At 37.7% G+C, this 26,825-nt stretch overlaps 6 protein-coding genes across 6 annotated transcripts; 2 read left to right on the top strand and 4 right to left on the bottom strand.

Moving 5' to 3' along the window:
• Positions 1 to 1,483: 1,483 nt before the first annotated feature.
• LOC117782387 (carcinine transporter) lies at positions 1,484 to 4,929 on the bottom strand. Its single transcript, XM_034619491.1, has 7 exons — positions 4,521 to 4,929; positions 4,234 to 4,458; positions 3,869 to 4,066; positions 3,482 to 3,740; positions 2,811 to 3,402; positions 1,939 to 2,337; positions 1,484 to 1,873 (listed from the first exon to the last, which is right to left on the bottom strand). The coding sequence occupies exons 1-7, from the start codon at positions 4,611 to 4,613 to the stop codon at positions 1,597 to 1,599; spliced, it is 2,043 nt and encodes a 680-aa protein (XP_034475382.1). The 5' UTR covers positions 4,614 to 4,929; the 3' UTR covers positions 1,484 to 1,596.
• Positions 4,930 to 5,209: 280 nt separating this feature from the next.
• Positions 5,210 to 9,262, bottom strand: LOC117782388 (transmembrane 9 superfamily member 2). The gene is made up of 5 exons (XM_034619492.1): positions 8,840 to 9,262; positions 7,461 to 7,655; positions 6,405 to 7,393; positions 6,182 to 6,341; positions 5,210 to 5,998 (listed from the first exon to the last, which is right to left on the bottom strand). The coding sequence occupies exons 1-5, from the start codon at positions 8,996 to 8,998 to the stop codon at positions 5,495 to 5,497; spliced, it is 2,007 nt and encodes a 668-aa protein (XP_034475383.1). The 5' UTR covers positions 8,999 to 9,262; the 3' UTR covers positions 5,210 to 5,494.
• Positions 9,263 to 9,467: 205 nt separating this feature from the next.
• Positions 9,468 to 16,618, top strand: LOC117781717 (importin subunit beta). Its single transcript, XM_034618527.1, has 7 exons — positions 9,468 to 9,787; positions 9,892 to 10,089; positions 10,946 to 11,187; positions 11,256 to 12,284; positions 12,778 to 13,710; positions 13,772 to 14,216; positions 14,303 to 16,618. Exons 2-6 carry the CDS (start codon positions 10,032 to 10,034, stop codon positions 14,168 to 14,170), a joined length of 2,661 nt encoding a protein of 886 aa, XP_034474418.1. The 5' UTR covers positions 9,468 to 9,787; positions 9,892 to 10,031; the 3' UTR covers positions 14,171 to 14,216; positions 14,303 to 16,618.
• Positions 16,619 to 17,998: 1,380 nt separating this feature from the next.
• Positions 17,999 to 19,332, bottom strand: LOC117781721 (alpha-methylacyl-CoA racemase). Its single transcript, XM_034618531.1, has 2 exons — positions 19,128 to 19,332; positions 17,999 to 19,069 (listed from the first exon to the last, which is right to left on the bottom strand). Exons 1-2 carry the CDS (start codon positions 19,233 to 19,235, stop codon positions 18,050 to 18,052), a joined length of 1,128 nt encoding a protein of 375 aa, XP_034474422.1. The 5' UTR covers positions 19,236 to 19,332; the 3' UTR covers positions 17,999 to 18,049.
• Positions 19,333 to 20,011: 679 nt separating this feature from the next.
• Positions 20,012 to 22,576, top strand: LOC117781719 (guanine nucleotide-binding protein-like 1). Its single transcript, XM_034618529.1, has 4 exons — positions 20,012 to 20,321; positions 20,385 to 20,722; positions 21,032 to 22,241; positions 22,302 to 22,576. The coding sequence occupies exons 1-4, from the start codon at positions 20,243 to 20,245 to the stop codon at positions 22,424 to 22,426; spliced, it is 1,752 nt and encodes a 583-aa protein (XP_034474420.1). The 5' UTR covers positions 20,012 to 20,242; the 3' UTR covers positions 22,427 to 22,576.
• On the bottom strand, positions 22,543 to 25,953 carry LOC117781713 (ATP-dependent DNA/RNA helicase DHX36). The gene is made up of 6 exons (XM_034618520.1): positions 24,081 to 25,953; positions 23,633 to 24,025; positions 23,458 to 23,571; positions 23,127 to 23,399; positions 22,932 to 23,060; positions 22,543 to 22,664 (listed from the first exon to the last, which is right to left on the bottom strand). The coding sequence occupies exons 1-6, from the start codon at positions 25,889 to 25,891 to the stop codon at positions 22,580 to 22,582; spliced, it is 2,805 nt and encodes a 934-aa protein (XP_034474411.1). The 5' UTR covers positions 25,892 to 25,953; the 3' UTR covers positions 22,543 to 22,579.
• Positions 25,954 to 26,825: the final 872 nt, after the last annotated feature.

The following is a 26,825-nucleotide window of genomic DNA, read 5'->3' on the forward strand; positions in this document are numbered from 1 at the left end:
TTACACATTAAATTTTCATTGTTTTCTGACAGATCTCGAGAATTGTTAGAAAATTTAGTACATGCTGCTTTTACAGTTTTCAATTTATTTCAGTTTTATTTAATTTATATTTGTTTAATTCAAACCAAAAACTTTAAAATTGAACTACCATGTAAGTATTGTTTTTCAATTTATTATAGTTAAGAGAATTTTGTCACTGTTATTTTTTTAAATCTACAGTATTTGATAAAACTAAACTTTAACTACTTAAACTTCATATTAATATACCATATATTATTACAACAGTATATACAAAAATTATGTGGACTCTTTTCAATAGTATTTTTCACTTTTAGAATAATTTGTTAAAGTAAATACTTTCTTAGTTTAGTCTTTATAAAACTAAATATTTCAAATAATACATAATTATATAATAATACATAATTAATTAAACTTTTCAATAAGCCAAAATAAATGCCGCATGTAGACTTTTTTAGGCCACTGTATGTAACAGTCACCAGAATATTGCGACTGACAGCTGCAGCTAATTTTCATTCCACACTCAAAATAAAGCTAACTGCACATATACCTACAATAATCAATTTTTTTTTTTTGTTTTATAGCAATTAATTGCATAATTGATTGCATAAATGCATAAATCAGAGGCGGTTACAAACAATAACAAATGCGAGTACAAAGAAAAATTGGCATATGTATGTATGTATAAGTGTCTATTTTTACCGGATATGTTTACTGTAATGCATAAATGTTTTTTTGTTTAATTTATACTTACACTTAATGACACTGACAACAATTAAATTAAATCTGTTTGCAAGTATGGAAAAGCCCTGTTATTTATCCACTTGCTTATATTATATTAAGTGGTATATACACATTGATAAATGTTCCAAATATTTAAATATTAAAAATAAAAAACTGACAACGTGAAAATGTAATTAAATGTCATATTAATACTATTTAATTCATAGTATTTATTATGCTAGAACGTGTTCTGAATTCTAATATTATCACGAAAATTACGGAAATGGAATTCATATCTACTTCAAATTCCGCAATACAGCTAAATGTTGAATTTTAAAAAGTAGGTTTAGTAAATTTAGATATTACAAGGTATTTGTTTCCGCAAAATTTAAACTTATTCGGATAAGGAATGCTTTTATTTTGACTGCAATCATTTGTTTTGTTTTCCGTGTTGATAAAATTCTGCTAAGACAATTAAAGAATTGAATTTTTAATGCTATGATATTCATCAATTTACTCGTTTGAATTTAGAATCCAATTGTATTGAATTAAATTAAAATTGAAAAAATAAATTAAAACCTTTAAAAAGTTACGAACTTTTAGATTAAAAAAATTTGATAGCTTTAAAACAATTCGAACTATTTTGTTTCATAAGATTAAACAAACCATCGACCCAACCTTTTAAAAAAAATTTTGGAAGCCTTAACTCAAACAATTACAAACGCAATAAGTTTCACGTTGATTTATATGGATTATATCTGTAAGATATTTTATTATTATATTTATAATACAAAATATATTTGCATTGAGATTATATTGTGTTGTAATAATACTTTTGCTGTTATACATTTATACTCAAATCCAATGGGTTAACTGCATGGTTCCATCGTGAGTCCTTTGAGTGTCCATAACGCTCATCTGACGCACCAGACGCTTCATCGACGCCCGATGCGGTCTTCCAGTTCCTCCACTGCCACTGCTTGTCAGATCCAAGGGAGTTCGCTCATCTATGCGCGGCTGTTGGCGCAATCTGCGATTATCTCTCAACTCCAGTTCCACCTCGGAGGCATTATTGGAAGAGCCCCCCAAGACATCTAAGTTCTCATAGGAAGTGGGCGGTGAGAGAGTCTCACTGCAAGAATAATAATAAAATTGATAAAGATAGCTCATAATTGAGACGCTTAAGTTGTTTCTTACGGTTTTGGTTTGCAATTGAAACAGTCCTTCAGCTGCCAATTCTTGCCAAACTCTTCGCCCTCCTCAATTGTCTGTGGCAAACGATGATGCAATGTCTCCGGCAATCGCAAACCCGTCATGCCACCCAACATCGAAACAAATCCCATAATTACCAAAGGTAATTTTAGATTCTCCTTGCCCAGATAGGTGACAAATGGTATTACGATCAGCCCCAATCCGCCTATATAACTGGAGGCACCGATGCCAATGCCCCGAACTTGTGTGGGATAAAGCTCTCCAGCAAAAGGATAGATGATCAGAAAAGACGCTGAGAGAAGCGCCTTGGATATAAGATAGAGTATTAAGGTCTCGTCTATAGCATCGTCAGGCAGCATAACAGTTATAACGCAAGCCACGCCGCTGCAAGAGATGGAAAAAAAATATATACCAAAAAAATAATAGTAAATTTGAATGCAGAAAAATTTAGAGGGAAAGTCATGCTCAAAATGGCATTCCGCTTTAAAATCGGTCCGTTTTTTACAAAGTTATGAAAGTTTGAATTTTTCAGACCTTTGACCCAGCAACTTTCCAAGTCAGGTGCTTTGTTCAAATTACCATGATTTTTTACAAAAAAAATGAAACCTCTCAGAAAAATATTTAAACTTTAATTTTAAAGTGTTGCTTTATACTCATGGCGATATAAGGAGATGATTAAAAATGAAAACTTGAGATTTAAAACATTAAAATTGAAAATCTAGATCTATCGGAAATTTTTTTAACACTATTCAGAACGAATTTAGAGACCAAGCCATAATCAATCTGACATTCCGTTTAAAAATAGGAAATAAAAATAGATAAATAAAAAATATGTGGATATTTCACAACGATTTTACCCCAATATCATTGACAAACTCAAGGGCCACCGACGTCCCCAAGTATCCATAAAATACCAACAGCATAGATAACTCGGCAATTCCACGACCGCCGACAGAAAGAAGCTCACATATTGATTGGTTCCAAGGGAAGGGCCGTAATAACTTAGACCCAGATAAACGGTCTCATTGGCAAACCAACTGAGTGTTATCAGTATTGTCTTCAATCGCATATTTGGCGTGCGACAGAGATCCATGAGTCCCACATTGGCAATCTTTTTCTTTTCCTTCTTCATTTTATCCCTTCTAATCTGCGCCTCCAGTTTGCTATGAACTGCCTCTGGGAACTGACGTCCGTTTATGATCGCCATGCGTTCCAGGATTTTAAGCGCCTCCTCGAGACGACCGCGCATTAAAAGCCAACGCGGTGATTCTGGCATTACAAACATGTATAGGAAATAGGCGTAGAACGGCAGGGAGGTGTAATACGATAGGCGCACCCAATCCCGCTCCAGATACGTGACCAGGGACAACAGCATTATGCCTGATGTGTAGAATGTGCAAGTCATAACGGTTACAAAGGAACGGTACTTTTCGCCAACAAGTTCCAGGGCTGCAAAACACATAGCATAGTGACAAGATATCACTCAAGATATCAATGATCACAATTTAATAAATTAGAATGTACTTACAAATAATAAATGGTATCTGATAAACAGCAGGTATAGTCAGACCTACGACAACGCGACTGCCAGCCCATGTCCAGAAATCTTTGCTCAGTGACGTCATTAAGCTGCCGGCCAGCAGCGTTGCCAGACAGGTGAAATAAGAAAGTCGCCTGCCCGCGCGATCATTGAGAAGCCCAAAAAGATACACACCTACAGGGCCGCCACTGTTAAGCGCAGCCAGACCAATAGTAGGATATATGTCTTGATCGCAAACCAAATCGAACTGTTAACGGGTTAGTAAATTATATAATGCATGCGCTTAAAAACCATATGATATGAATTGGAAAAATGAGTTAAATCGAGCTCTACTAAATGCAGATTAATGTGAACTTTAAAGCTGAAATAATTCACATCGATCACAATAGAAGACCAGACATGGCTGGTGTTATACTCCCAGCCCTGTGAGCACTTGACCAAGGGCCAGCTGCTGTTTAGCTCCAAATGTTCAAATGTCAAGTTTCCATTGGTATCTTCATTAAAAGGGTCCAGTAACTGGGTCCAGTTGACGCCGTATGTGTAGCATTTACTATAAACCAGTTCGTCATTTTCCTATTTTATAATAAACATCTTATATAAGTACTCCACTCATACTCTGTTTATAAGAAGTACAGTCGCACAATCAATTCTTACAATTTTAATTCGTTTCGTGAATTTTAATTTCACATATTTGAAAATTAATGAAATGCTGCGCATAACAGTCACTTTTAATTCTCTACCTGTTCCTTGGGAATGGCCAAATATTTGCGCTGTTCGACATCCATGTCCATGAGTTCAGGGATCCGACACCAATAATCATCTGGAGTGTCGGCCATGAAAAGTTGATTAAAAGCACAAAAACCACATGGAATACAAGCAGGCAAGCAAATACCAAAAACGAGAAGTTTCTGATATTTGCCAAACTCCCCAATGATGGGCAACAAATCATCCAAGTCGAAGGCCTCCTAAAACGGCATTAACTTTAAAATCATTAAACTGCTCAGGCAACTTCTAAAAAAATTCTTACATCAATTGATTCTTGAGTTTCAGGTTTATTACGTTGTCGCAACTGAGATATTTCATCATACTCATCTTCACTGTCCACAATTTCACCTGTCATTTGTCTGAAATTCCTTTGATTTTACTTGAAATATAATTATGAAAACAATTCTGCAAGTTTTTCTGTTTTCACCGTTTTGCAGAAGCCGTAAAAGTTTTCGCTTTCAGCTGTTGTTAACGGTTTACAAAGGGTTGCCAGCAGATTCATTACTAAAAAAAAAAGCCGATAGAGGTCGCTAGCCATTGGGTATTGTTTTATAATTTATATTTGAATTGCAAGTTGTTTTTAATTTGTTTAAACTAAAGTACATATTTTTAAACATTACATATGAATTCAATAATATTAATGCTTAGATTTCAAGCTTTAATTACAGTTGATAGGCTTTGATTTAATGATTTCACAAATGTTAAAGTACGTCAAATTTCATATCAGTACACCTTTGGGAGGGATTAGGGAATCGTTTCTAAAAATAATATCGGGCTTCTTTTTATCTTTTATAAGAACAGCAGTATCTAAGTAATTAATTGTTTTTTCTTGTATTATTTTTTTTTTGCTTTGATTTTATCTAAGTATATCGAGAAATGGACGTTGTTTAATTGAAAAATAGAATTGAAAGTGTATGCCAAATAATTGAATAGATTGTTTTAATTTTTTAAAAATGAATTTCACAATTGATTTTCTCCCTTTCTCGTACTATCTGAATAATACTTAAAATTATTGCGCGCTTCGGTACTACATATGTGTACATACATATAGTATATGTATAATTACATTAGTTTCATTATATTAAACAGAAAACCGGCTGTTCCTGCACAGCACAGAAATCACACACATTAGGCTTAAGTGTAAATTGTGGCTACACATACAAAACATACGGGCACAAACTCTGTAAAAACATTTGCATTTGATGTATATATATATGTATATGTATGTATATGCGTCTAGTCGACCTTGACAACGCTATAGATTTTCCGTATAAACCAGAAGCACGCAAAGAATCCAATTGTGCCGGTAAGCAAAAAGAAAAGGACTACCATAATAGCCGTATAACCGAAGTAAAGGAACGTTGATGCACTGTCCTTAATCGAGAGCTTTGTGACAAAGTAATGACAACAGTAGATGAACAAATAAACGGCCGTAAAGCCCGATGTGAGAAACGATCGCCACCACCAATGATAGTCCTCCGCACATAGATGGAAATAGCATAGCAAGATGGTTGTCTCCGAGCACGTTATGACCAGTATAAGGAATACCAGGAAGAGGAATCCAAACATATAGTACATCTGATTCGACCACAGCGAGCTCAGTATGAAGAACAGCTGAATGAAAATGCAGCCAAATGGTAATACTCCGCCCATAACAATGCCGGGAATAGGCTGGGTATAGATGGACTGATCTGGTATCTGACGTGGTATTTGATTAGTACGAACTGGATGCTCCAAGGCCTGCGAAAAGGAAAGGAAATAATTTAGAATGAACAACTTTGTTGATCCTTAAGATATTTTTTAATTAAACTAGCAGAGTGTGTATTTGATTTTGTCATATACATCCTTAACAAATTGGATTAAAGTACATGGCTCCTTTGCAAGGGTATCAATTTTTGTATTTTGCTATCATATTTTACTTACGCGCTTTCGAAAACCAAAGTAGGCACCAACAAAGGTCAGAGGAACGGAGACTCCAAACCAGAGAGCAAGCAAGGCAATCAATGTGCTAAAGGGCACAGCACCAGAGCTGCCTTCTCCCCAAAGCACCAGATTCATAACGAAGAACAGCGAAAAGACGACGCTAAAAAAAAGTAAGAGATAATAGAAATATTGATTGAATTTTTCACTCTAGCTGCTCACTTACCCGGGACACACGATTGAGGTGAGAATTACATTGCTCTTCCATTTGACGCCACCAAAGCTCTTATAGATTCGTGCCGAGACATATCCAGCAGGTGTTCCAAGCGAAACAAACAACACCATTGAGCAGGTCATCAAAGCGCCACGATTTGCCGGCGACAAGAAACCAAGACAGGCAAAAGCCAAGGTAACCAATGCCATAACCAACACCTGCACACCAGAGCCCAAAAACACGGACAACAGCATTCCCTTGCGTGGTGGCCTAAAGACATCACCGTGCACGAGTTTCCAGCCAAACTCCTCCTGCGCATCTTCGCCGCTGTCCATTTGATTATATCGGGCGATATCTTTGTGCAACGTACGCAGCATAATCATAGCAACCATGCCACTTAGGAATAGTACAATGACCAGCGAGTTGAGAATAGAGAACCACTGAATATTTGTATGGGGCATCGATTCCAGAATATAATCCCAACGTGAAGACCATTTAATTTTGTCATTCTCTGTGAATTTAACGCTGTACGTGTAGACAATTAACTGAAATTCGCCCGACTTGAGAGAACTCTCGCGTATGGCCAATGGGGGTTCATTTTGACCACAGGTTGGTTTATTGGGATCAGCATGATTCAGTGATCTGGGTGTTACTTTCGCAGAGATTATGCGACCACTGCTGCCGCCAAAGTTCATGCCCCAATCTTCGGATTTCCCACTATGAAATGTGATCTCCAGATCTACATGATTGAAGGGGTAGTAATGAAGTGGCCGATTGTACTGCGCATTGATGGCACATCCTTCGCCGTCTGGTCGCACCAAGCATCCCATGGGAAAACCAGTGCTGCAATACTGCTTGCCTGTCTCCAGCTGATAACACCACGTCACGGGCATGTTATCAACAATCCAATGATGCTGATAGTTTAAACTGATTCCCTTTTTTAGCACCATCATTCGCCGATCGCTATCCGCATTGCCTCCGGTATAATTCTTGCGGCAAGCCTGATGAAAATACAATTACAATTACAATAAGCAATTTTTTACTAAAGTATTACCGCATTTGACTTACCACTGCGCATTCCACATCCTCCCTAAACTGTATGCTGTAAGGACCTGGTCGAATTCGCTCGCCAAACACTACTTGGCCAAGATTCTCAACCGGCGAGTTTTCCTCCTTTCCCAGACAGAAGTCAAAATGATGGTATTCATAGGGTATAACAGATTCCTCAGTGTTAAGTCGGTTAACGTACAGAGTGACATCCGACTGCAAAAAGTAAATGATTAATTTATGGTACAAGCATGAAGATAATAGTTTTCTTAGCTATAAGCGTCTATCAGTTTATAATCTACATTTCATAATTCTTATGCCTACAAAAGCAACCCATCAAACCGACAACTTTTGTAAACTTTAGCAAATGACTCTCTTGAGGAGTTTTGATAAGATCAGATAAAAATATGGTTTAGACTAAAAAAAGTTTTTAATTAATTTGTGTGTAAAAGCATTTAATGTTCCAACATTGCCAAGATAACAGTTTTCGGTAGCAGTATTTTTACAGTATTTTTTATTGAGCGGAAAAGAACATTTACGATTTATGCTACCATCTAGACTTAAAAACGAAATTCACATATTCTATTTTCTTTTAATTATTTTCTTTCCTACTTAACTATATTTGCTTGCAATTCTTAACCAAGTTTAAAAAAATAATTTAATAATTCGGTCCATTGGATTGAACTATTTTAAAACATAAAAAGCAGATACACAAATGTTGTATTTTGTTTGAAGCAATTACTTCACATATATATAAGCGCAAAGATCTGCGAACAATTCCAAGTGCCTGACATACATAAATGTATCTGAAAAGTTATCTAAACTGCTGTTTCAAATGGAATGACAGAACCAAAAAAATTCAAGATAAACAAAACTACATTAGAAAGCAAATAGAGTTCTTGAAGAAGTGGGAATTGACGTCGATCTCCAACTGAACACACACATACTTGCATAAACACATATGTTCATACATATACAGTTAGTCAAGAAAGTATTTTGACAAAATCAAAAATCTACACGTTAAAATTGTTATGGATTTTTATTTTATTTCCCATTTAATTATTCTTGTGTATGGTTTTTACAATAAGTAAATATAAATATTCTTATAATTTTTTTTTAATATTATACAAATACGTGAATTTTTATTGTGTCAAAAAACTTTCTTGACTAAATGTACGTAGCTGGAGGCGCACTAAGCAGAACGATCGACGTCAGCACACCACCTACATGAGTACACACGAGCAACAACAACTATAAAACATATATCGCGGAGACCCGCAGGCTTCTTATCACTGCTTCCGTTGCAGGAAACAAAAAGTAGCATACACTCAACAATTCATTGGCCATTAGTTGATGATGGAACACACACATACTCTGCTCACAAATACTTATGCACTTACCTTACACGTCGGTAAGATTTCCGTGCTTTTGCAGTAGTTAACCGGGGCCAGACCAGGTAGATAAAATGCTTCCGAGAGCGACAGGGTAAATATTGCAACTAGCAGCATCTCGATCTGATAAGGTAGAGCCATGGTGCGGCGGTACCGTGGCGATATCATTCGTGGTTTTGAGAACTTAAGCAGTGCAACAACACCCACAATCACACACACTCACAGTCAAGCGAATTTGAAGTCAGTGTCTGCCACAAAATGTTGATGTCAACGTTTGCGTTGACGCCACACTACTTGACTGTTTGTTACCAACTCGATATGTGATTATACGGAATTTCGATACTGTCTATTTAAGTCGTACTTGCAGTTTAATTGTCAAGTTTTTGTTTTTTTCGGCTTATTTCTTGACTGACAAACGTCAGCACTGTGCGACTGCAAAAACGGCGTTGCCACCTGATGAGTACTGCCAACCTGAGCAAATTACAACAGAGTTGATATATCGATTATTTGATTATAATAATATTTTACTTATTGGACGCTTACTTGTATATATTTATTGCACAGTATTATTGAATATAAATTAATATAATATTTAAAGTGTGAAAACATTTGTTTTCGAATAACTGGCCTTAATTTTAAACATAACTGACAACTATACCCAAGTAATGGGTTGCCACCGTGTGCAATGAACGACGCGCACCAGTTTTCCATGTGGAGTTAAAATTTCGACAGAGCCGGCCTGCTTCAGTTTTCTTTACAATTCAGATATTTGTCTCGGACTTGAAAATTGTTCGAAATTAATAGCAACTTGACTATTTTACGTTTCATTTCTTAATATTTTGAGAGCAAGTCGCATTTGTCCCGCGTTTTTTTGACAGATCGAATAGGCAAAATCGAAATAGCAACACAGCTTTGGCAATTGGCAACGCGCAGACAAAGGGGAAAAATACACGCACAGTAAGTTATTGAAAAAAAAAAAAAAAATCAATTTGTGACTACCAGCAATCTTGCTAAGGTTTTGCATCGCTTGTTGGACTTACAAATCATTTTGGTTTATTAAGCAGCTGGCCAATATAGTCTTCATATTTGCTCATACACCTGCACAAGCACAGAAGGCTAAACGATTACGAAAAATTTCCACACATCCCCGCCCTAGCATCTACATCTCTTAACGAAATTGAAAGTAAAAAAGAGCGCAAAAATGACTTCGGACATAGCAAGGCAATTAATTGTTATTTTGGAGAAGACGGTATCGCCAGGTGAGTAACAAAGATCCTTTAAATAATGTATGTATGTGTGCATGTATGCTTGTGTTCATTGGAGACAGGCACCTAACGTTTGGTTGTTCAGGGCCAAGCTGAAAGCCATTTTGTTATAGGCTGCGATGCGTCGAAACGTCGCGTCGACGGCGGCAGTGACGCGTATGTTGCGCAGGGTTGCAATGCAACATAAGCGTATGCTTGGTTGCTAGGGGCACACAAACACACACACATGTGCAGAAAATAATGCCATATCTATAAACATCACTGTTGCCAACTTAGCTATTTTATAGCTAGCTCTGGCTATTTTCAAAATTCGATTGCTACCAAAATTTGGAAATTGCTATTGGCTGCAGATCTAGCTCATGTACATTAAGTTATGTTTTAATATTATGTTTTTCTTAAACTGTGTGTCAAAGTCTTATGTAAAGAAAAATTTGACAACACCGTGAAAACATAAGCAAAAGGTTTACTAAACTATGCAGATGTTGTATTGATAAAAAAATTTAGGATCAGTGGCTTACTTTTCCGGAGCTCAGATCGTAGCCTAAAATATTTTCGAAAAAGGCAAAAGATTTGGTAATTTTATAAATAAATAAAAAATTTGTTGTTAATAAAAGTTGGTTTTTTTAAAACCATTTTGCTTTGCAATTAACATTTTTTATGCTTTCCTACCAGAAACAGCTATTTTTTTGTACGTTAAAAAGTTGGCAACACTGATAAACATATGTACACAAATGTACATATTTTATAGGAACATATAAATAAATGTATATATATATAATGTAATTTAACAATCTAATGTGATTTGACCAAGGATTTTATTAACCTAACCTAAAACTTCCGCACTTGACAGATAAAAATGAACTGCTCTCGGCGAAGACTTTCCTGGAGCAGGCGGCGGCCAGCAATTTGCCGGAGTTCCTCAAGGCACTCTCCAAAATACTTGTCGATACAACAAATAGCGCTGTGGCGCGCATGGCAGCTGGTCTACAATTAAAGAACCATTTAGTGAGCAAGGATGAGAAGATCAATCAACAATATCAGGAGCGATGGCATCAGTTCCCCGAGGAGACACGCGAGCTCATTAAAAATAATGTAAGCATTCTTAGAGCTCATATTAATAGCTCTTTAAATTACAACAATGTTTGTTTTAAATGCTACAGATACTCGCCGCATTGGGCACTGAGAATACGCGACCATCTTGCGCTGCCCAATGTGTTGCCTATGTGGCCGTAATTGAGTTGCCCATCAACCGATGGGGCATTCTCATACAGACGCTGGTCAACAAAGTCGTACACGAGGGCTCCAGTGAAATGCACCGCGAGGCAGCACTGGAGGCGATTGGTTACATATGCCAGGACATTCGCTATGGCGTGCTGGAGAATCAATCCAATCAGGTCCTCACGGCGATCATACATGGCATGCGCAAACAGGAGCCGAGCAATCATGTTCGCTTGGCTGCAACAACGGCGCTACTCAATTCTCTAGAGTTTACCAAGTCAAATTTTGAAAAGGACATGGAGCGCAACTTTATTATGGAGGTGGTGTGTGAGGCAACTCAGTGCACAGACACACAGATCTGTGTTGCCGCCCTGCAGTGTTTGGTGAAGATCATGTCGCTTTACTACCAGTTCATGGAACCATACATGGCCCAGGCACTGTTTCCAATTACCCTGGAAGCCATGAAATCCGACAATGATGCCGTCGCCCTGCAGGGTATTGAGTTCTGGTCGAATGTTAACGATGAGGAAATTGATCTTGCCATCGAGAGCCAAGAGGCCACCGATCAGGGACGTGCCCCACAGCGTGTTTCCAAGCATTATTCACGTGGTGCTCTTCAGTACTTGACGCCTGTTCTTGTCGAGAAGCTTACCAAGCAAGACGAGTGCGATGATGAGGACAGCTGGAGTCCTTCTAAGGCAGCTTCCGTCTGTCTGATGTTATTGGCCACTTGCTGCGAGGACGAAATTGTGCCCCATGTCTTACCATTCATTAAGGACAATATTGAATCACCAAATTGGCGCTATCGCGATGCTGCCGTCATGACCTTTGGTTCAGTGCTCAACGGCTTGGAACTTAACACGCTCAAGCCGCTCGTGGAGCAGGCGATGCCAACTCTTATACGCCTCATGTACGATTCCAGCGTCATTGTGCGCGACACCACGGCTTGGACATTTGGACGCATTTGCGATGTAAGTACTTACAAAAAAAATTTTACTAATTTTTCAATATAAAGGACAAATGAGAAAAAACTTAAAAAGGCATTTAAATGGCAAAAAAGTTAAGATATACTAAAAAAAAAAACCAATTAACAAAAAACATTAAGAGTACAAAGTAAACTAGAAAAGAACAAGTGCATTTATATTAGAAAAAAGTAGATTTGATTAAATATCCTTTTTAAATAGTCAGTAAAATTTTTATTTCGTTGTGCGAATACGTTTCAATAGTAACAGTCATATTTAACTTTCCTTAAATGCAAAGGAAGATAAATAATAAAGCATTGCATGAAAAATTTTATTAAAAAAATATCCATAAGTAAACCTCTTACTACGAAATTTTTTTTTATTTCCTCGTTCATACCCAAACAATTTCCTAAATTTTTTTAAATTCAATTTGGGTATTTTTCGTATTATATGATTTGATAAGTATCTTCAATGGATTTATAATTTAATAAATTTTTTATAGATCATACCCGAGGCAGCTATCAATAAAACATATTTGCAAACGTTGCTTGAGTGTTTTGTAAAGAGCTTGAAGTCGGAGCCTCGTGTGGCCGCCAATGTATGCTGGGCTTTCATTGGACTATCGGATGCTGCTTATGATGCAGCCAGTGCCAATTTGAAGGAGAACGAAGCACCAGAAACTTATGCTCTTTCGCCATACTTTGAGTTTATTGTCACACAACTGCTGGAGGCGACAGATCGTTCGGATGGCGCTCAAGCGAATTTGCGTGGAGCGGCCTATGAGGCGCTCATGGACATGATTAAGAATTCTCCCCTGGATTGTTATCTGGTTGTGCAGCGCACAACAATTGTTATCTTGGAGCGTCTTAACCAGGTCATGCAGATGGAATCGCACATCACCAATCACAATGATCGCCATCAGTTCAATGATCTACAATCGCTTCTCTGCGCCACACTCCAGAGCGTGTTGCGAAAGGTTCGCGAGGCGGATGCACCGCAAATTTCGGACGCCATAATGACAGCTCTATTGACCATGTTCAGCTCGAGCGCTGGAAAATCTGGTGGTGTTCAGGAGGACGCTTTTCTGGCCGTCTCCACGCTGGTCGAATTGCTCGGCTATCAGTTTGTCAAGTATATGCCAGCCTTTAAGGATTTCCTTATAATGGGTCTGAAGAATCATCAGGAGTACCAAGTGTGCTGTGCCTCCGTTGGACTTACTGGCGACATCTGCCGTGCCCTGAAGCACTTGGTGGTGCCCTACTGCGATGAGATCATGTCTGTGCTAATGAACGATTTGGCCGAGCCGACTTTACATCGCAGTGTTAAGCCGCAAATTCTGTCTGCCTTTGGGGACATGGCTTTGAGTATAGGAAGCGAGTTTCTTAAGTATTTGAATATGGTGTTGGACATGCTGCGTGCTGCTTCCAATTTGCAGGTAATTATTAATCAAAGAAAAAGAAGATCATGATATTAAGTTATGTTTTTTTTTTGTACAGGTTGATAATTCCACCTTCGACATGGCCGAATACATTTCGGAACTGCGGGAGAGTGTCCTGGAGGCGTACACCGGCATCATTCAGGGCCTCAAAGGTGTTGAGCAAACGCCCAGTACGGATGTGTTCCACATCGAGCCTCATCTGATGCACATTATTGAATTTATAAAGCGCATTGCGCAGGAGAATGAAGTGTCTGATTCGATGATGGCCAGCGCAGCTGGATTCATTGGTGATTTATGCACTTCGTTTGGTCCACGTCTCTATCCACTGCTGGATGATGCTGTTATCACACAATTTTTGGCCGAGGGTAAACGCTCGAAGGGACCACGCACCAAAATGCTATGTGCCTGGGCTGCCAAGGAGATCAAGAAGATCAACAGTCAGGTCATTGCTCAATAAATTAATTTTTAGTTGTAGTTGTGTGTGTGTATAAGCAGCCAAACTGGTGAGTAGAATGTTGTGATTCCCCCACGAATCGTGATTGCAACATTTTCAACTTACGTTTCTCATTTACACATTTTTCTTTTGCAGTCCAGTCCGAATTAGAAAAAAGTTCTATCTGCAAAGTTTGTTTGTCCGATTATTATTGTTGCTGTGCGACGCCTAAAGTTTAAGCAAATTGTGTGAATACATTTAATTTTAAGCAAAATCCTGCTATGATTATGATATTTATATTGTTATTATTTTTTTCTTTGTGTGAGAACATCTGTAAATTCGATAATTCCTAAAAAGCGACACAGAAATGTCGAAGTTCACTATCCAACTATATTACACTTACTTTATAAGCAATTATTACGACATCTTTCTATCATTTTAAGCAGCCTACTGGCCCAATCTTTCCTTTAAATATGACACTTTTATAGAACCCGTAAAGCAAATGAAAAAAAAAAAACAAATTTAAACAACACAAAATAGTTATTTCCAATTATGTCTATTAATTTAAGTTGAAAATTGGTAACACATTAAAACACTAAAATCGATATTAAATACACACAGCGATATTGGATAAAATTATCTTTTACGGCTGCTGCTACATTAGATTTTAAGATCCACATTATGTAAACTAGCCCAATTGAAAAGGGACAGCAAAAAAAGAAAAAAAAAAAAAAAAAAATTATAATGAGAACCTTAGTTGTGTGTGCTCTGGAGTGTGTATGATTATGGCTGTGTGTGTGAATATGTATTCGTATGTGTGATAAGAATGTGTATGACATGAAATAAATATCGAATCTGGAATCATATGTAATATGTATGAATGATTAAAAAAAAATATATGAAAATGAGAGTAATATATATAAGTCTGAAATTCCGCATGTCTGTCTGCGATTAGTCCAAGAAAATAAATATATAGAAAGTCGTAAATAAATCCCTTATCAAACAAAAGCCCTGTCTATTTATAGTGTGAATTTGTGCTATATGGAAGGATGGATGAATTGTCTGAAATGGAACTATATAATTGTGATTGAAGTATTGTGAGAGTGAAGAAACTTCTTATATGCAACTTGATTTGCGCGCGTGTGTGGCGTGATGTGTGATATTACTAAACGTAAGTTTTTTTCTAGAGATGTCTAAGCATATATTTTTAAGTGTATGAAAAGTATGAAAACTTAGATTTAAGAACAAAATGACAAATGCACGATATACCAAATTTAAATTTATATATGATGAAAAAAAAAAATCAAGACAAAAAGGTTTTAAACGGACGCCAATACAAAAGTAATCTAAAAAAACACAAAACAATTGTAGTACACAACAAAAAAATCAATTTAAATTTACATTAAAAACACATCGGTTAATAATTTGTTTAATAAAGAATTTTAGCTCCCATCGTTTACAGTTCAGAAAATGACGCTTTTTTTGCAATTATTTAACAAACACACAGTGACAACCAATCAACTACCTGCAGATCATTATTGTATTGTATATAATATAATTATAAAAAAAAAACACTAACAACAAATAAAAAACAAAACAACAACGGACCAGGGAAACCGACATGTACTTCATTTTACTTACATAGGCATAGAAAGACAAAAGAATAGAAACAAATAAGAACAAACATACATTATAGAGGACTGTTTAGGACAGAATCAGATTGTTTATCCAGATTGTTCAGTAATGGATTACAAAATTAAATTATTAACGTCACACAGGTACATCATACAAACATTCTTACAGACAAACATTTCAACTCTTAACTATTTGAATTGTATCCAGAACCGTTTAAGATCTTTTCACAATTGCGTGCATTTTATGTATAATCAAATGAATAATTTCGGATCCCTGTATGCTTAATGTTTAATGAAAAAAAAAAACATTGTAACTACATTGAAATTGTCAACGCTTCACATTGTCAACGTAATTGAATCCGTTTGTCAAAACAAAAGCCATTTCAAAGTTGTTGATACGCTTGCAAAAGTCTGAAGATTCACACGATGAATTTAAGTTGAAGAATAATGGAATTTCATCATGTTTATCTTCTGACATGCACAAATTACACTCTGTCGATTATTGGTATTGATATTAGACTTTATCTAAAAATCGTACAGCCGTCCAACGCTAAAAACAATTATAATTTGCTTTCCAAAGATAACAACATATCAAGAAATTATGTATGAAGATAATTCGGGTGCGTGATTGATTCGTTCCTTGGCAACAACTTTGAATAGGTAAATTGTTGAATTCATAATATTATTGTACTCACCATTTATATTACCGCTAATGGATTAGATTAATATAACAACATTGAATGGAAACTACAAATGATGATGATAAATGTTTGGTGAATGATGTTGGTGACGAAAATATGTATGTATGTCTGTCGCTTGAATGCCGGAAGACGTCTAGTATGAGAAAAATTGTTGAGAGTTAATCGCCGATAGGAACTTGGAGTTTATGGCTGTGGTATGCGAATGTAAGTTGTATAAAAATTATATATTCTATTCCATATTAATAATTAGTTTTTTATTTCAAATTTACTAAGCCTATTTTTTATTAATTAATCAACTAATAATTCTTTTTTTTTAAACTTTTCTTGTCCAATTTTACAGGTGTTTTATATGAAAATGATAACTTGATGATGATAAATGATAAGAGACTTGTGTGATGATGATGGATGATAATGATGACAAATGATGTATTATTGTAAATGTAAGCGTGTCTGAGATTGACGGAAAAACAAAAGCAAATCAAATCGAAATTATAAAAGATTTTCATGCACAAATTTCTACATTTTATACATACATGAATTTTGTAAATGAAATCTGTTGCATATAAATATAGTATAGAGTGTGTGAGAATATGACTGAGAATAATATAATGCATGTGTTTGTATCATTCCAAACCTCCCAAACATTAAATACAAAAAAAAAAAAGTACTACATAGTCGGTCTGATTGTGTTTTTAAGAATTAGCCTAATACAGAAGAGTTATTAAACTAAAGCTTAACTTAACTTGTGCGAGTGTGTGTGTGTGCGTGTGTGTGTGATAGAGATTATTGAGCAAAGCACCACGCGCAGCTGAATAAATTAATTGTTTTTATAAAAAAGAGAACAAAAACAATTATTAGTATAAAGAAACATTAAGACGATGAAATATAAAATTGAATAACGAATAATCGAAACAAATTGAAAACGTCAAATAAAATATGGTACTGATTTTATACTGAGAACTGAGACTTACTACTTATACAACACACAAAATACTTAGACAACTTACATAAGGACTATCATTAATTACTTTACGCGGGACGTACAAAACTAACTAACAGCCAACTAGTTAAATTTACACACAACCTAACATACGAGTATAATATAAAATAAAATACATATAAATATGAAACATAAAGACATGTATATTAAATAAAAATATAAAACAAATACAAATAGCAATTGGTAAAGTTGACGCGCGGTGCTTTAGCCCAAAGGAAATTATGATTAAAAGCTGTTTCCTGATGTGATAAATGCGAGAGAAATTTGAATTTTGATTTAAGCAAATTGTGTGTCTAGCCAAAAATGAAAAACATACATAATTAATTCGTAATTCCTTTTGAAAAATAATAAGAATGGAGTACTTTATTGTGTCTATATCTTGTAAGCTTTTTCATTCTACATTAAGTATAAAGTGCGGCTTAAATGTTTATAAGCATTGTATGACTGATAGTTTGTACGAGTTGAATAGCAAATGTAATTGTGTTGTGTGCAAGCGAAAGAATAAAAGTATTTTGAATGCAAGAAAACAAAACACAATGTCTTTTATTTACAAATTACATTTAATTGCTTAAAGTTTTGGCTTAATGGGTAAGGTCAGAACGCCGTCACTTTGCAGTTGCTGCAGCTGCTCGGGTTTTAAATTCAGTTCATCGATCACAGATTTCAGATCATTTTGAGCGTTATTCATCAATTTGCCAGGTGTGCGACTCAAACGTGGCGCTGGACGCGGTGCAAAAGAGTCTCCGACTTTCTCAAATGATTTCCGTGTCGCATTGTGATCATGCTCCTGGACTTTTTGCCAATCGACCACGGGATAAACGCAAGCATCCACATCTTCAAATATCGATGACCATTCGGCTTGGGTTTTAGTGAGAAACGCATCGGTTAAGAGCTGTCTGCCTAGAACTTGATTCCCTGCTCCATATTGCGACAGTTCCTGTGGCAATTGCAAACGCTCCTTGATTAACTCAAAGAATTGCGGCTCCAATGCGGCCACCGACAAGTAGAGTCCATCTTTTGTTTTATATGTGTCATAGAAATAGGCGCCGCCATCCAGCACATTTGCTCCACGTTGTTGACTCTCGCCCCAAATGCTGAGATGTCTGGACATGAACAGCCAACTAGCCACATATGCGGCACCATCAACCATTGCCGCATCCACAACCTGACCACGTCCGGATCTATGACGTTCCAGCAATGCCAAACAAATGCCCAGTGCACAGATCACGCTTCCACCTGCAAAATCCGCCAAAAAATTAATAGGTGCAGTAGGATTCTGGTTTTGACGGCCCAACATTGAAAGCACGCCAGAGATTGCAACATAATTGAGATCGTGGCCAGCTCGTGGTGCAAGGCGTCCGTGCTGTCCAAAGCCCGTAAGACGTGCATATATAAGTCGTGGATTCTCAGCGCACAATTCTTCAGGTCCTAAATTCAACTTTTCCATGACGCCAGGTCGAAACGGTTCCACAATCACATCATATTTGCTTGCCAGTTGTCGCACAATCCTCTGACCTTCGGCCTTCTTCAGATTCACAGCCAGCGTGGATTTACCATGGTAAAGTACATCCAAGGGATTGTCCAGCATCTATTTCGGTTTGATTTGGAGTTCACAATAGTTACACAGTTTAATTTTTTTTGCTTACCTTGTCAATCCGTGTAACACTGGCTCCAAAATCGGCAAGTATTTTGCCACATAATGGACCAGGCGCCAGGCCTACAAACTCCAAAACTTTTATGCCCTTCAAAGGCATTTGGAGGATAGATCAAGTTAAAGCAGAAAAGTGTACTTTGGCCAATACCCATGATCAGCAGCGTCAATTCAAAGTACGCACTTTATTAATGGGCGTTTGACACTGCTGCCAACTTTTTTGGGTAAAAACAGCCTTTTTTGGCTAGAAAACATCCAACAATTAGCTGAAATTGCGTTGCGAAACAGCCAGAAACAGCTATTTTTCGTCTAAAAACTTGGCAGCACTGCATGTCATTAATTGTAAAAAAAACTGTTTTTCTCGGATGAAATCGCTTTTTGTCGCCAATAATACGTATTATTAATGTATGGCATGTATTTATTACACAAATCATATCTGTATAAAGTACATCATACAAATGTGAGTGTGTATGTGACAAAAATCCCGTGTATTATGGAGCTTTTAATAGCTAAAGGCGAATAAGGCAGCAGCCTACAAATTTACAACTCTATACAAATATTATTAAGCGCTGCTATGTGAGTTTTTTTTTCAGTTTGTTTTTACTTATATATATTTAATGATTAGTCAAAAACAGTGCTGCCGCGTTTGTCCACTTCAGGGAGACTACACTGTATTGCTCTGATTTTCCCGCCAGCTTCGAAATGAAACAGCTGCTTACAAAAGCCAAATCCAATTGGAATCGATACCTGATCTAAAACTTGTTAAAATCGACTCAAATTAAGAAAATAAAAGCTGTCTTCTTGCTCTGCTTTTTATTATTAGTTCAACAACTCTGTTGTTCTTTTTTGACCCATTTATAACATGTGTAGTGTATAAATGTCATAATGCTACGATTTTATAGAAAAGTTCACAATTGCGTCGGTAAGCTCATTTTTGCGTTAACGTTCATACATGTGTTTACACAGATACGTACGTGTGTGTTTGTTGATATATGAATGTATTTGATTGCTGCATTAACAGCCGGAAAAGCACATACATAAACATATGTGCAAGAAATTAAATTAAATTAAGAAAATATTGCAAATTGTTACAACTGGTGAAGTTCAAAGATGCCACAACAACGACGCAAGCTTCCGTTCAGTGGCAAAAAGAAGAAGGATCAATTGCTGCAGAAGCGCAACTCAAAAGGTAAATAATGATAATGATAATAATAAATGCGATTTAATGCCGGAATAATGACGATATGCACAGGCCCACCGAAGTACTTGCGCAGCACACAGGAGTCTTACGAGGATAGCGATGCACCTGAGACAACCGCGCCCCGGAAGCTCATGGAGCAGCCTTTTAATCGCGGCGGCGGCGCTCGCAATAAAAATTTGAATCGTTACAATCTGCAGTTCACACAGGAGAGCAAAAAGGAGCTGGAGCTAATGAAGCAGGAAGGATTTAAACCCCTCGATGTGCTAACGGCAACAGAAAGGGAAATTGACGCTGGCTATTTTGAAGGTTTCGATTTTCCTGTGCGTCCACCTTGGAGTCTTGAGAGCAGCAAAGAACTTTTGGATCGCAATGAGAATCGATACTTTAAGGTCAGTCAATCGTTAATAAATGAACAAAAATGATTTGACTTCAAGATCCATTTAATAAGATCAATATTAAAAACTTAAATCAAAATTAGTTGAACAACATAATTGAATTTAATGCTTCAATAAACTTCAATCGGTTAATACCGGCCAAACTCTACGGTTTCGATTACGGTTTTAAGCCCTGCTTTGCTTTAGCTGGGAATATGACTCTTTCATATATTGATAATACATAATATTTAGCGCTCAAAATTCTGGCAATACGGATTAATTAATACTTAATTCGGCATTAATTAAATTAAAATTCTATTTCAGGAATATGTTGATGAACTGTTTAAGAAGAAACAAGGCGTGGATAGCAAAGAAATATCCCTCTTTGAGCTCAATCTGGAAACCTGGCGTCAGCTTTGGCGCGTGCTCGAGTTCTCAGATATTCTACTTATCATTGTGGACGTACGTTTTTCCTCTTTGATGTTCCCACCATCGCTCTACGACTATATCATCAATACGCTTAAAAAGCATGCGATTGTTGTGTTTAACAAAGTGGACCTAGTTGCGCCCGAGGCTGTTGTTGCCTGGCGACAATACTTTAATGAACGTTATCCTGAACTTCCTGTTGTGCTTTTCGCATCTTATTCTGCGCGCAGCCACAAGGGATCCCAAGGTGGTCGTGGTCGGATGTCTCATCGAAGGAGCATGGAGGGCGTTTACAATATATATCGAGAATGTCAGCGTTATGTGCAGAATGATGTAGATCTGTCCGCCTGGGAGCAGAAGATCCGTGAAGATATGCGCCATGAGGAGGTGAACATACTGGACAGTGACAACGAGACAATAAAGACTCAGGTCGAAGGAGAGCTGAAGATTAGTAGCAGCATTGATACCACACCACATCATCATGTGAAATATTATAATGGCGTGCTGACCGTTGGCTGCATCGGATATCCCAACGTGGGCAAGTCCTCGCTGATTAATGCCCTCAAGGGGCGTAAAGTTGTCAGCGTCAGTCGTACGCCCGGACACACGAAACACTTTCAAACCATATTCCTCACACAGCATGTTCGCCTCTGTGATTGTCCTGGTCTGGTCTTTCCCTCGAGCACACCGAAATCGTTGCAAGTGTTTCTCGGCAGCTTTCCCATCTCTCAGTTGCAAGTTCCTTATCGTTCGCTTAAATTGCTAGCCGAGCACATTAATTTGCCGCAGCTCTTTCGTCTAAGTCTCCCAGAAGACTACGACGAGTGGTCGGCCGTGGCTATTTCAGATGCTTGGGCGTATAAACGTGGCTTTCTGACAGCTAAAGCAGCTCGTCCGGATCGTTATCGTGCTGCCAATCACATTTTACGCATGTGCCTTGCTGGTCAACAACAATTGGTGCTCCAATTTTATCCTCCCGGCTACGATAAGCAGCGTGAGAGCTGGCTAAATCATCCAGATCTGGAAGGTGTTATCAAATATCAACAGGTGGATGTTGAAGAGCCTGATAGCGAAACCAATGAGGATACATCCTCCGTGTGCTCGGATAGTGAGTTTATTAAATAAGCTGATCAATTAATTGTATTAAAACAAAATGCACTTCTCACAGCCCCTGGCAGCGATGAGGAAGACGACGAGGACAGTTCTAATGATGAAACCAATGCCGATGATGATGAATGCGTTGACCAACCCACACGATCCCGCAACGTCTTTACCCTGCTTGAAGATGATTAGCCCGTACACTTGGCATCTATAATTTATTTATATTTTGATAAACAATATTAAAAAAAAATTAACAATATTTTGGTACTCTATACAGACAAATAGATTTTGCTAATAACACGCATTTATTTGATCAATTCCAAAATAAATCTATATATTAAAGGTCTAAATGTCATCAATCTCATCCGACAACATCACATCATCGTCATCGCCCATTTTTTCATCCAATGAGAGCAGCAGTTCTATTGCTCTGAAAAAATATAAAAAGGTTGCATAAATATTAATAATTGATTAAAGCCTTCCAATGATTACACTTCAAAACAGAAACCATAATTATAATTTTTAAAGTAAAAATTATTTGTGGATTTTCGTCCATAAATTAATATATAAACTTATTTTTAGTTGGCATATAAACAGGACGATTTAGCATTCATTCTGATCAATAATAGTTAGACTTTCTTTTGTGAAAAGCATTACTAAAGAACCCTAAGTTAATTGCTTTAAATAAGTCACATACTTGATAAGCCTATTATCATCACTGTTCTCCTCAATCGGCGCTGGATACATGGCCTTCTTGAGCAGCAAGCGTTTCAAGCATGCTCGCAAATTCAGCACAACAGCAGCTGTTTCCGGATTGCACTTGAAACTGCCGATTAAAATTGAAAAATTCGATTAATCGATACTATAAATATAATCTTTTAGATAAGCTTACTAATATGCCTTAGCTACAGATATATAGGGTGTATTATCGATAAAGCCAGCCTCAACGCCATCGCCAAAAATGATGAGGGCCATTGGAAACACCATGGTTGCATCCAGCAGATAAAGAGCTGTTGATTTCTGCCGTTGAAAGTAAACAAAGTAGCTGGAATCAAAACCACTTTCACCGCTATTCACCGATGAAGGATGAAAATTGACGCGACGACCATCGTCCGTGGACATGTGATGAATGGCGCGCACTTGATTCTTAATTTGCCTTGATTTGCTGAATAAAAAGATACAATTTTAATCGTTGGAATAGATATAATAAACAGAAAGCTCACCACAAGTGTGCCATGTTTGGATAGAGACCGCCGCCAATAATAGCACGTAGCAAAGAAATCTTATCCGAGTTAATGTTGGAAGACGCATGCTGGCAGTTGGATGAACTAAGGAATCTGTAAAGAGAATTTAAATATGCCATAATTGTTAATCAAATAAACAAGTGACAAAACTTACCTGTAGTTATTCAGGAGATCAGCAAACTGTTGCTTCATTCGCTCCAGCTGCTGAAGAGTCATGAGGCTGAGGAAGTTGTTGTAGCAAAAGTCGCGATCTCGATGATCCTCCCGACTGTCGCGATAAGCACTTATGGCATTATGTGCGAGCAGATGATCACTGCGCATGTTTCGAGACAATTTACGCTTCGCCTCGTCGACACGACGCTCCTGACCCATGGGCGTATAGAAGGGCATCTTGTAGGAAAGTGCAGCAGCTGCTGAGGTGATGGGATCCAGGCAACGGAACAAGGCAGACATCAGTATCATTTTGCCCATCTGGGGATCAATGGGCATCTTGGCCAGATGCATTCCCAATGGCGTAAGTTGTCCCTTCTCATCCAGTGCCTCAATTCTATGTAAATATTAATGCGAATCTGAATTCAACAAAGAGAATCTTCAACACTCACCGCTTGAGCAGCGCCACGCCATTGTTGACAGCTTCCAGGGCAGGTGTATTAATCAGTGTTTGCAGGAAAGCATAAGGATCATCAATGTGCAGCAGCTTAAGACTTAATATAATTGATTCTAGTTTGGAGCGCAATATCTCCGGTGTGGGGATCTCAGCCATAAGATTCTCACGTGCTCGACTGAAGAGATTATAACAAATGCCTGGCTGCACTCTCCCTGCGCGTCCCTTGCGCTGCTGTGTGTTCGCTTGGGTAACCCAACACTCCTCCAGCGTTTGAATGTTCGTCTCAGTATCATAGTTGGTGATTTTCGTACGTCCTGTGTTGATGACATACACAACATCGTCAATTGTCACCGAAGTCTCGGCAATAATCGTGGATATGATGACTTTTCGCTTGCCTTTTGGAGCACGTCGGAACACCGCCTGTTGCTCCACCGAGGGCAGCATTGAATGCAGTGGATAGATAGTTAATTGATCTCGCCAGCGTTGACCTTTCGGCGTACGCGGACTTCCCAGTGCATTGTGTAATTTGGAGATCTTATCGAAGCCCGGCATAAAAACCAATATAGCACCATCTGGTTTGCTACTGCATATATAGTATATGAGATCCACAATAAAGTCTATGTCCTCGCAACCTTCAGATTCGGGCAATCGCAGTTGATCCAGAACTCTATCATCGTAGCTGCCACGGTTGCGTCTAATAAAAGGCTCAATCATTGCCTTATACTCCGGTTGCTCCCGTTGGGAACGTCCACGCTTGTCACGTCGACTAGCAAACTGATAACCAGTCAGAGAGAGCACGTCTTCCAAGTAGAGCATTTGGACGGGATACATGACACCTTCAATGCGAAACATTGGACAGTTCTCAAAGTAATCACAGAAATCCTGCTCCCGCACCGTCGCACTCATTAAAATGACCTTTAATGCAGGTCGTTGAGGTAGAATGACTTTGAGCAGCGCCATCAGCAGATCCGTCTCCACGCTGCGCTCGTGAATCTCATCCAAGAGCAGCATACTGACGTTGTGCAGCAACGGATCCGACTGCAGCTGCTGCAGCAGCACACCGGTAGTGCAGTACATAATGGAAGCACGATCCCGTGGCTTGCAGCTCTCCAGGCGAATCTGATAGCCAACGGATTGACCCAGCTTCTCGGCACGCTCATAGCTAACTCGCTCGGCCACAGTGATTGCCGAGATGCGACGTGGCTGTGTGCAGACAATGTGACAACTGGATCCGATGCCCTTGGCTATACAATCATCCAGCAAGATCTGAGGAACCTGAGTTGTTTTTCCGCAGCCAGTGCTGCCCACAATCAATACAACTTGATGTTTATCTATAGCCTCGATAATATCTGCTGCCTGTGCCATTGTGGGTAATTTTAAACGAGTTTCGTAGCGCGCTTGAAAATCTGGACATTGTAAGCGTTCTTGTTGCTGCTTTAGAACATGCTCATCCAAGTTGCGATTTCTTAAGTCCACACCTTCGTACTGTTTCCTTGTATCGTTGATAAATGCCTCGAAATTGACGCTTAACAAATTGTGAAACTGTCGTTTAAAGTTTGCATCCAAATTCTCGTCAGTTTCTCTGTCTGTTTCAAAGTCTTGCATGCATTCCTCAACACGCTGCAGAATGGCGGGTGGAACACTAACATTGCAACCCAAGCGAATTTTGGGTCCCTCATCTTTGGCGTCTTTTTTGCGTTGGCGCGCGAGATTCTTATAGTACATGCCAATCTCCCTGCCACTGAGTCCTGGTGGGCGACTGCCTCCCTTTCCTCCACGTGAATGCGATCTATCTCCACGCTGCATTCTCTTATCATACGCGAAATGTATAAAATTAAAAACAAATTCCAATGACGGACAATGTACGGAACAGTGTGCACATATCTTACAAGCAATAAAATACCATTTTCTTTTTAAAATATTCTAACGAATTTTTGAAGTATTGAGGAAAACGGACCGTTCTTTTTCTTCAGGTTCTTTGTTATATTTTACAGTTGACACAATTTTTGGAGTTTTGTGCGGACACTTTTAGTTGTATGGGATGGTTTCTGTATAGGTTATTTGCTTAGTTGTTATACTAACGATTTTCTCATTAAGGTAAATATACCAGCAAATGTCGAAAAATACTGCCACAACTACGAACAAATCGATCTATTTTTTCCACCAAATTTAAACTTAATAATCAGATCACACTGCTTTGGACTGACGGTTGAAATTTTCAACTTAAAATAAACTAAATATTTAGGCCCTGGTATTTCTTGTATTTACTTATTTCAAGAATTTCAGAATTCGCCACTATTAAAAATATATAAACATGTCTAAATTATAGTGACATGATCATATTTTCTTTCATTTATATATAAAATTTCCTTATGCACATGCAGCTCCATGTAGAATAAACCATATTATTTGTAAATAAATACAGTTTATTTAAAAAGTTTACACTTTTAATTTTACTTAAAAAAACTTTTATTTATTGTAGCTTCTTATTAATCTTAGAACAAGTTTTACCAAAACAATTACTTAATAAACTGTATGTACATACATTGCTCGCCGCCGCTCCCCGCTCGCCGCTGTGGATGCTTTTGTATAAAAATTGTCCGAGTTTACAATAGAACTAAAAAGCTTGTCTCTCCTGTGTCTAGATCGACACGATCTTCCAGTAGAACGTGACTAAGCGGCATTTAAAGTTTAAGAATACTCATATTTATTAATAAGCCTACTCATTGATTGAATTTTT

This window comes from Drosophila innubila (assembly GCF_004354385.1).
Source record: "Drosophila innubila isolate TH190305 chromosome 2L unlocalized genomic scaffold, UK_Dinn_1.0 4_B_2L, whole genome shotgun sequence".
NCBI lineage: Eukaryota > Metazoa > Arthropoda > Insecta > Diptera > Drosophilidae > Drosophila > Drosophila innubila.